Source organism: Pteropus alecto, unplaced genomic scaffold (genome assembly GCF_000325575.1).
Source record: "Pteropus alecto unplaced genomic scaffold, ASM32557v1 scaffold25, whole genome shotgun sequence".
Lineage (NCBI taxonomy): Eukaryota > Metazoa > Chordata > Mammalia > Chiroptera > Pteropodidae > Pteropus > Pteropus alecto.
Window position 1 is genome coordinate 4,616,327 of NW_006441955.1, and position 10,912 is coordinate 4,627,238.

Consider the following 10,912-nt stretch of genomic DNA (forward strand, 5'->3'; position numbering starts at 1 on the left):
TCTACCTTCTTCTTTGCACATCTGTATTCTTTTCCTGGAACATTCTTATCTATATCCTCTCTGGCTAACTCCTGCTCATCTTACAAAATGCAGCATATGTGTCAGCAAATCCAGGACATCTTCCCTGACTCCCCAAGTTGGGTCAGAGTCCTCTACTGGGTTCCATAGCCTGGTGTCTCTCTTCATCACTGTACCTGTCACATGATATTTTCATTGCCTATTTACTGATCTGTTCTCTCACCAGTGAATTCCTTGAGGCCAGGAACCATGTCTATTTCATCCAGATTTTTGTAATACGTACCACAGGGCCTACGCATTAGGTTTTCTTGAACAGTCTGGTGAATGAATGAATAATGAATGAATGAATGAATCTCGTACCAGTCTTGGACAGCATTGAAGGACTCCTCGTTGGTAATGTCATACATCAGAATAAAGCCCATGGCCCCGCGGTAATAGGCTGTGGTGATGGTCCGGTACCGCTCCTGCCCAGCTGTGTCCTGGGTGGGAAAAGGAAAGAGTCAGCCTCCTAGAAAGTCTACTTTTGTTCCTAGAAAGTCCCCAGAACAATAAACTAATAATTCAAGGTATATTTAAGGAGTATCTATTAGTATCTTGTATTATACTTGGTAACTAGAATATAATGGTTTTTAAAACCTCATAGACATTATTAAGAAAATTATTAAAATCCCAGTAGAAAAATGGGCAAAAGGAATAAACAATTCCAAGAAGAAATGTAAATGGATATTTATTATTATGTAAAAAACGTTTTAACTTTATTTTTAATTACAGTTCCCATTATAGGCAAGACTGTGCAACCTCACACCTGCTCATGGGAATGGAACTTGGTTCAGTCTTTCTGGAAATCAATTTGGAAGTGTCAAGAGCATTAAAAATATTTGTATCCTTCAGCCCAGAAATTTTCTTTCTAAAAACTTGCCCTATAAAATTAGAAAATCAGAAAAATACCTATGCATAAAAATGTTTGTTACCACTTTATTTAAATAGTGAAAAAGTATCATCAATTCGTATATTCAACAACAGGAGAGTGGTTAAAATATAAGAATTTATTGCGTTTATTTTTGTAAGAATATTTAATTACATGGGATAATGCTTATATGTGTGATATAATATCAGTTTTGTAACTATATGCAGAGAAGAAGACTAAAGAAACACATCAAAAATTAACAGTTATCTCTATATGAGAGACAAGAATTACTAGGACTTTAATTTTCTTCATGTATTTTTATTTTCTTTACAATAAGTATGTGTTACTCTTAAATAAGGAGAATAAATAAACTTTTTACCAAAAAAAAAAAATGACTAAGACAATTCCTTATCTCAAGCAGCTCACAATCTAGTTGAAAGGACAAACATGTAAGCAAATGAACAAAAACAAGACCAACAGCAAGGTGTTATTTGGAGCACACAGGGATGCTTCACAAATGTCCATACAGTCTTTATGTGAGGGACGAGCCAATCTTTCATTACAGATTTAGAGTGTATGATGTTTCAGCACATATAAAACATTTCCTCATATATTAGCTCATTTAAATTTTATGAAATCCCTACAAGGTAGGTGTTATTAGTATTTATATATTATCATTGAGAATGCAAAAAAGCAGATAGAATAACTGAATTTCCCAAGGTCTCAAAGCTGGCAACAAAAGCTATGCCTTAAATCCAGGATTTCTGATTCCAAGTCCATTGCACATACTACTATACCTCAATCAATGAAAGATTTATCTACAAGCACTTATTGAACACTATCTATAACGATAACAACAAACAATGGGAACAATAATAATTACAGCATCTCGTTATTTGTACATATGTTGTACCTCTTATACACAAACCTTAGAAAAACCCTGTAGGGTATATATTATTGCTCCAATTTACAGATGAGGAAACTGAGATTCAGAGAGATTGCCCTTAAGTGTAAGAATTGGGATTCAAAACAAGTCTGTCTGACTCCTACACTTATTATAGTATACTGTTTTGGCCATGAGCCATACTTTGTGTGATATAAAAACAGAATAGGCAGTATCCCTGACCTCAGTAAGTCTCAGTAAAAGAGTAGAAGTGGCCAAAACATGCCATAACGAACTGATAATTAGCAATATATGGTAGTATGTCATCAGTACTAGATAATTTGTATAAAGAAAATGTGTCACACAAGTCAAGTAAGGCAGAATCGTGGTGGTTTTAGGTAGTTATGGAAGATACCAAAGCAGAGATAGTGTATTAGTTAGGATAGATTGGGTTATTCAGTAACAAGCAAACACAAATCTCAGCAGCTTAAACAAGGTTTTATTTTTCACCATTGTTACATATCCAATAAGGGTTGGCTAGGTGCTCTGTTTTTTGTCTTCCTTATTCCAAAATGAAGATTGATAGAGTAGCTACCAGAGGGAAAGAAAGTGTGTAAATCATGTGTTGGCTCTTAAAACTTTCACTTTTACCATTTCACTGGCCAGAGCAAGTCACATGTCCACACCCAAGAAAGTACAATCCTATATGTCCAGGAGGGGAACTGGAAATGTGATAGACAGCAGAATGACTTCCACAGGTGAATCTGTACCAAGACCAGAAGTAGCACCTGAGGATGTTCTTATTTGGCAATAGAAGAACAGGGACTTTTCTAAAGAAGAATTTCCAAGCAGTGAAGTGAAGAAAGGGTATTTTGGCAGAAGAAAAAGTTGTTATCAGTGAATACTCCAGAAGAATGTAAGAAATGATGGGAAATGGGAAATGGATAGGTGATGAAGCTAGAAAGAGCTTTGAATGCTCTGCTATGGGCTATGGACTTTATCTTTTAGGATCAAAGATTTTGAGGCAGGGGAATAACATGATTAGATCTGAACTGTAGACAAACAATTCTGACTGTGATGTGGAGAATGGACTAGAAAATGAAAAGATTGGAAGCAGAAAGGCTAGTTAGGAGATCTTTGTAGTGGTTTAGGTGAGACCTGATCAGGATTTGAACTAGAGTAGTAGCAATAGGGATGGAGTAGAACCAGATTCAAGAGGTATTTAAGAGGTGAATTATAGGGCGTGGTGACAGATTAGATGTGAAGAGAAGAAATCAAAGATAACAGTTATGTTTATGGCAGGGCTCAGCTTCCCCATATCCTCATCAATTCAGCTCTGCCCAGACTTGCACAGTGTTACTCAGCCAAACAAAATCTGCATTTAACACATCCACTATCCTTGGAGAGCATATGAATCACTATCTCCTTTTCGTTGAGCATGGTCTTTGGGTATCTTACTCTTTACCTCAAGGAGCTTATCAGAGTATTTCTTCTGACCATATACAGTACTTCTCCCTAAGAGTTCTAGCAAATATAATTTTCTCTAGCTGGTGAGTGAGTGAATGGATGAATGAATTAAAGAATAAATGAAGAGATGGATGAGTGAGTGAGTGAGCAAGTGAGTGAGCGAGTGAGTGAGCAGACATTTAACACAATCTTAGGCCCTACTGAGAGAAATATTCACTGTCTGCCATATCTACAAAAAAGCTCTGTGTGTGTGTGCCTACGAAATAGTGCAGCAGTATTTGATCCACCCCTCCCATACTCTGGTTTCTGCTTCCTGAGCTCCTCAGAGCCAACACTATAGATGAGACTCGCTGCTCCCTGCCCCTCCCGCCACCCCCCCACCCCCCGATCAGCAGGCTGGAGACTTAAATCTTGTCCTCTAGAGTTTAGAATTAAGCTGCTCTTCCAGACTGGTGATCTAGAGGCCCAGGCAGGATTTCTGAGCAACTGCACTGCCACCAGGTCTCAACTCTCCTCACTTTGCCTGCGTTATACCATTTCTCTGGAGAGTTTTTAGTCTCCCATCTCTGCCTGAAGCCTAGCCTTGTGTCCCAGCTCTTTGACAGAAGAGTCCTGTTAACCAGTTGTTGTCTAATTAATTGGAACTCCTGGTATAGAATAATAAATGAGCTTGGACATGGAACCAGTTTCATCTCTGTACTTTCAGTGCCTAGCACAGGGCTGGGCACACAGTAGGGATTCAATCACCACTTGCTAAACAAAAGGCTATATAGTTTTGAGGTTAAAAGCATGGTCTCTGGAGTTAGACTTCTGAGTGTGAATCCCTGTTCTACCACTTACTATGTGACTAAGGGAGGCAGTCGCTAAAGTGGCTCCCAGTGATCACCATCTCCAGGTATTCATACTCTTGTGTAATCACCTCATTGGGCAATTACCTTTTGGGGCCTTCATTTCTTTGTCTATAAAATAGGAATAACAACAATGTCTTACTTCATAAAGTTATTGTGAAGATTAAGAAAGTTGTTACATCTAAAATGCCTTGAACAATTCCTAGTATGGAGTAAGTGCCTGATAGGCATCAGTTACTATTCTTGCATTTCCAGAGTAACCCCCAGGAGCAGGTTCCCAGGGTCTGCCTGGCTGGAGTGGATGAGTCTCATGCCACAAGTCACTTCCATTCAAACCTGCCCAGGGCTGCCTCCAGCCAAAGTGTCAGTGTAAAGCTTCCATCAAAGAGTAGCAAATTGCCAAACAGAAAGGGAATGCATGAGTGTAAGAGTTGAGCAGGCCTTGGCTTACCTCCCATTCTGCATTCACCACCTATGTGATTTTGGACAGCTTGGTTTTTTCATCTCTCAGGCTCTGTTTCCTCACATTTGGAATAGAAACAATAATGCCTACTTTGTAGGGTGTTTGTAATGAAAGAAGGTATTGTTTTGTTTTAGTTATTTTTACTTATTTTTTAAAATAATTTTTTTTTATTTTTCAATTGCAGTTGACATACAATGTTATATTAGTTTCAGGTATATAACATGGTTTTTAGACATTTATATAACTTACAAAGTGATCACCCTGATAAACGTAGTACCCATCTGACACCATACATAGTTATTACAATATTATTGACTATGTTCCTTATGCTGTACTTTACATCTCCATGATTATTTTGTAACTACCAATTTGTACTTCTTAATCCCTTCTCATTTTTCACCAACCTCCCGAACCCCCTCTCATCTGGCCACCATCAAAATGTTCTCTATATCTCTGAGTTTGTTCTGTTCTGTTTGTTTATTTTGTTCTTTAGATTCCACGTGTAAGTGAAATCATATGGCATTTGTCTTTCTCTGTCTCAGTTACTCCACTCAGCACAATACCCTCTAGGTCCATCCATGTTGTTGCAAATGGCAAGATTTCATTCTTTTTATGGCTGAGTAATATTCCATTTTATAACTGTACCACCTCTTTATCCATTCATCCATTAATAGATACCAAGGTTGTCTCCATATCTTGATTATTGTAAATAATGCTGCAATGAACAGATGGATGCATATATCCCTTTGAAGGAGTATCTTAGATTTCTTCAGATAAATACCCAAAAGTGGGATTACTGGGTCTTTCTTTATCTCTTGTTATAGCCTTTGAAACAGGTGTTTTTTTAAATGTCTAGCTCATAATAGGTACTCAAACATGAGAATTTATCATTTTCATAATTATTTAATTTTTTAAGCCTTAGTTTCCTCATTGGTGAAGTGGTGATAATAATATCAACCTTGAAGTGGTTGTGTGAGGATTAGAGATACTGTATGGATAGAGCCTGGCAGAGTGCCAGGCACATAGTAGGTGCTCATTAAAGCTCATAGTAGCTGCTGCTATTACCATCGATATTGTTATTGTTGTTTTACCTAAAGAAAAGCTAGATTGGGAACAACAACAATCCGGCTCTCACTATCCTGTGCTGAATGGAAAGTGGCCCAGAGAACCGCTCCTGAACCTCCTCTCTTTTATTTTTAAAAATCACTTTGACGAACATTGATTCCCCTCCCACTGATGAGATTCAGAAATAGAACCAGAGAGGAGACAGGAAAGAGGAGAAAGAAAGAGGCATGACTCACTCACTAGCTACTTGAGGAAAGAGACCATGTCATCAAGAGCAATCAATTCACTTCTAAGAAACAGACATTCATTGAACTCTTCATATGGGCAGAGCATTTAGCCAGAGAGTGAACAGCAGGGAGAACAAGCCACTACTCTGGCTTTCAGTAGCCCTGTCAGTGTGGCAGACAGACACATGGGCAAGAGGGAAGGGAGCTAACATCAACTGAATACCTACTATGTGCCAGACACTTTGATAAGTGCCTTATATATGAGATCTCATTTATTATTTGTAGTAACAAAATAAAACGGCTAGTTGAGCATGGTTATATGACAGGCATTATGCTAAGCACTTTTCCTATTATATTTAATTTTCAAAACAGCCTTGAAATACTGTTATTTCTATTTACAGATGAGGAAAGTTTAAATAATTCACCTCTGATTTTGCAACCAGTTCATGGCAGACTGTGCTTTCCCCAGGATGCCCTTTACTCCACATTATTTCTCCTAATCGTTACATCATCCTGAAGCAGGACAAGTTTGAGTCCTCATTTTATATGTAAATTAACTGAGGGTCACAGAAATTAAGTAAATTGCTAGAGTTATGAGCTATAAGGAGGCAGAGTCAGGATTCAAATTCTGTTTTTTGACCAAAGCCTGTGCATTTTCAACACAACCTACAGCCCAGCCAGAATGTATATTTTAGATCCCCTTCTGCCCCCAGGACAGGAAGTAGCGCACTCCGCAGCCTCCCAGATAGGAGGTTCTCCAACCATGTCTAAGGCTTCCTGGGGCCAACAATCTCCCCTTCACCCAGGGGTAAGCCTGGAAATCACCCACGAAGCTAAAATGGAATCATGTGTCTGGCACAAAGGTTATGTGTAACCAATATTAGTTATCTTGTCTATCTTCCATTGCATCAACAGATCCTTCATTTCTTTCTGGAATTTCCTCATGGTCTCCCACACATGCCATACTCATTTCTGCTTCATATTTCTGTTTGTGCTACTCTCTCTGCCATATATGCCCTCTCCCAGCTCCTTCATTAGTCTTGACTATCAGGTTGTTGAATTCTAAGGTTAAGAGGACATCTTAAAAGTTATCCAATCCACCTACTCACTCAAAATAGGAATTCCTTCCACAGCATACTTGTATTTAGTGTTTCCAATGTTGGATGCCCACCCTTAAAAGGCAGCCATCCTACTGATTAATAGTTCTGATTATTAGAACATTTCTTCCTTCTATTGGGCTGAAATCTGCATGTGGTAATTTCTATCTATTGATTTAATTCTGTTCTCTGGAGACACAAAGAATAAATCTAAATTTTCACTCATATGGCAGCCCTCCAAATATGTAAAACCTATGTTTGTTTAGCTCTTAGAGTTTACACAGTATTTTCTTATCTCAGTTAATTCCCAGAGAAATCCTGTGAGAGAAGGACCAATATCCTCATTCCACAAAAAAGGCAACTGAGACTTAAAGAAGTGAAAGACAGCGAATGATGAAAAGGAGTTTCAATAAAGCCAGGTCTTCTGGCTCCAAGAGACCAGTGCTCTTTGAAAAGGCTACATATCTGTTTTAAATCACCTGTCACAGGGACCTTGACAATTAGCAGAATGACCAAAACAGTGGTAGGAACTTGAAACTGTACCACAGGAGGAACAACTAAAGGAAGGAAGATGTTTAGTTCTCTGGGAAAGAGAACTGCTATCTTCAAATATCTAAAGTGCCTTATGGGTTTTCTTTCTTTTCCTTTCTTTTCTGTCAGATCTTCTGTGGGTGCTGATTCTGGGTGTTGGCTAGGTGCTGAAGATCAAAGGATGAATACAACACAATACCTGCTTGAAGTCTACAGTGACGGTTTACTGTAGAAGGTAAACACACATTGGATGGGGATTCTGAAGTGGGAAGGCCCATTCCCCTGGAGCCTTTGTAGCGCCTTTCCTTGAGGCAGCACTCTTCCTCTGTGCTCAGCTCAGCACAGACGCTGCCCTGACCATCCTGGCAAAGTCAAATGCTCCAATTTATATGCTCCCCTGGCACCATGTGCTTCTCCTTTGTAGCACTCATCTTCACTGTAATTTTGTATTTATTTGTGTAATTACTTGATTAAGGTCTGTCTCCCCTGCCAAATTGCAAGTGCCACAAGAACAGGATGTCTGGTTTTGCTTACCATGGTGTCTGGCACAGCACTGGCACATAGGATGGGGGAGGTTTCCAATAAAGACTTGTTGAAAGGATGGATTTATTGGGTGTATGCAACGAATTTTCGGTAGAGCATACTGAATGTCAGATGTGTCTTTCTAAAATTCAAATTTTATCATCTCTCTCTCAATTTAAATCCCTTCCTTGTCTTCCTACAGTGCACAAGATGGGGCCACAGGATGTGGTCCAAGCTTCTCATTTCGACATACAGACCCTTCAGAATTGAGCTCAGGTTTCCCTTCTGGTTCCTTCCCTCTTATTCCTCCATTGAACTAGTGAGTTTCCTTTGCCTAACTACATGTGGTTTCCCAAACACACTGCTCCTTTGCAGCCCTGGGCCTTATGCCGATACGCTGATCTTTGTCTGCAGTCCCCTTCTCTTTTATATTTCACAACCTTATTCAAAGGTCACATCCTCTCTGAAGCTTTCTCTGACTTCCTCTCTCCCGCAAATTAACTTTCTTTACCTTTTAATGGTTTGGCTTTATATCATTGCACACATCCCATTTATTATAGTTACTGGCTTCTTTGTCTCCTCTTTTAGATTATGAGCATTTTGAGACCCACTCTTATATTTTGCTAAATCCAAGGCACTCAATTTTAGCACCTGGTACACAGTAAGCACTTAATAAGAATGCTGCAAATGAAACTCAAGGGCTGACTATGCGCCGAGTAGGGGAAAACTCATTTAGAACCCCAGGATTGATTGGAAAAGGATCTGTGAGATCATACACTTCCTTTTTCTGGTTCCTTTCTGTGTTATAGACCAAAAGGGGAGGCCCAGAGAAGTGGCGGACTTGGGAGGTCATACATCTGGTAAGAGGTTATCTCTGGGGCCTCCATCCCTGGATCCTGCCCTGTTGCATACCTGCTCCCACAGCCAGACTTCTCCCTCTCCCCTATTCAATTCACTGCCCCTAGGACAGGTTGAAGGATGGGGATAAGGAGCAATGTATCATGCAGGGGATAACTAAGGGAAGGAAGATGTTTAGTATTCTGGAGAATAGTACTGCTGTCTTTAAATATCTGAAGTGTCTAATGGGTGGCAGGTAATGAGAGCTTTCAGGCTGGCTCTCCCCACACTCATCCTCCAATCCACAGCTGCCAAGCTTCAAGTCCTTCCTATTTTGCAGCAGCTGGGAATCAGGCCATTATGTCCCAAGGGAATGGGAGGAAACTAGAGGGAGAGGGCTTTTCAGGGAGGTTCAGTGGAGCCAGGGAGAAGCAGAGGACTGAGGAATGGAGAGTGTGATCTCTTGGAGCTGGCTTGGTGTTACACCCATGTATCCTCAGTAGTATAGACCACACTACACAGCACCCTATAGTTCACAAGCATTTTTGTTGCATCATCTCATTGGATCCCACAATGACCCTGTGATGCAGACTTTTTAGAAGCAGAAGAAGCCAGTTTTAGAGCTCATTCAGTCTGACTGCTTTATCTTGCAAGTAGGAAAACTGAAAGTGACTTTCCCAAAGCTATACAACTATTTACTTTTTGGCAGGGCTGAGACTACAATCCAAGTATTCTAACTCCGTAACCAGTATTCTTTCCAGCATACCATGTATTATTGTCACTACTGATTTACAGGTGAAAAAATTGGAGTCTAAGGGCATATAGCTAGTAACTAGTAGATCTTTGAGGGAAGAGGGCAAAGGACAAGAAAGAGGTCACTGGAATCCAGGACTGGGGATTTATAACATTTCCCTGTCCACCATAATCCTCTCTAACCGTTGATGTCCAAGTCAAAGGGCACCTCTTCTAGGAAGTTCTTTGGAATCCAGCATCGAAATGCATATTCATTCCTTCTGGGCTTCCACAGAATGTACTTGGGCCTTTATTTTAGCAACAGCAGAGCCCAGAATATTAGAGCTAGTAGGCCCTTGCAAGAGTAATGAATTCCACAAACATTTACTAAGTCTACGGTGTGCCAGTGAAAAAGACCCATGTGATCTCTGCCCTCGGAATTCTCAGTCTAGTGGGGAAAGTTGCTTCACATATGAGAAATCCTATGCTAGGCTCATGTAGGGTCAACCCTCTCATTTTGCAGATGGGAAACCAAGGCCCAGAGAGAGAGAAAGACGAGTGTTCTGGCTTCTTATTTTTGGCATTGGTCTTTCACACAAAACCTTCAAAAACTCAAAACTCAAACCTCTCACAGATATGACGATTGATTTCCATGATTTCCACTAAGATATAAGCACTACATTTTACTTAAAGCAAATAAACTAAAGGTCATAGGGTTTCCTCTCATTGCTCCTCCATGTATTTGGCATATGTTAGGCATTCAATAAATATTTTTTGAATGTATGAATCATAGAATCTACATCAGGTTTGTTTCCACTCCCATCTCCTCATTTAGACTGTGGGTTATGGACTGTGACTTTGATTTCTGTACCTCAGCAATTTCTAAAGCAATGGCTGGCACCTGGCAGGTATTCCAAAAATACTGACTGAAGAAAGAAATGAACGAATGAGAGAAGGATGAATAATGTAATTTCTCTGTTGCTCTAAGTAACAAAGATGACATCCCCCAAACACACACTCCTCTGGAAACCTCTCCTTTCCTCAACTTCTGTGAAACCTTGTTTCACTGGTTCTTTCTCCTCATCTTCTCCTGTTTCTGCTTTGTCTCCCACACAGGGTCTTTATCCTCCCCTGGGCCCATCACTTCCAAGTTTTGGATAGAAATTTCCAAATGTCTGCTGGACATCTCCAGTTAGTCTGAATGCCTTCAATATGTACATAACTGAATATTAATTATAATCTGTTACATTAGTGTCTTCTCCAGCTAATTATTGCTCATCAATACCCAGCACAGATCTGGGCACACAGCAGGTAT

At 39.8% G+C, this 10,912-nt stretch overlaps 1 protein-coding gene across 1 annotated transcript in view; it reads right to left on the reverse strand.

Moving 5' to 3' along the window:
- RAB3B (RAB3B, member RAS oncogene family) overlaps positions 1–10,912 on the reverse strand; it is a 54,886-nt gene that overhangs the window by 13,813 nt on the left and 30,161 nt on the right. Inside the window, exon 3 of the mRNA XM_006919191.3 lies at positions 379–497. Coding sequence (XP_006919253.1) covers positions 379–497 — 119 coding nt within the window. The remainder of the gene's footprint in view (positions 1–378; positions 498–10,912) is intronic.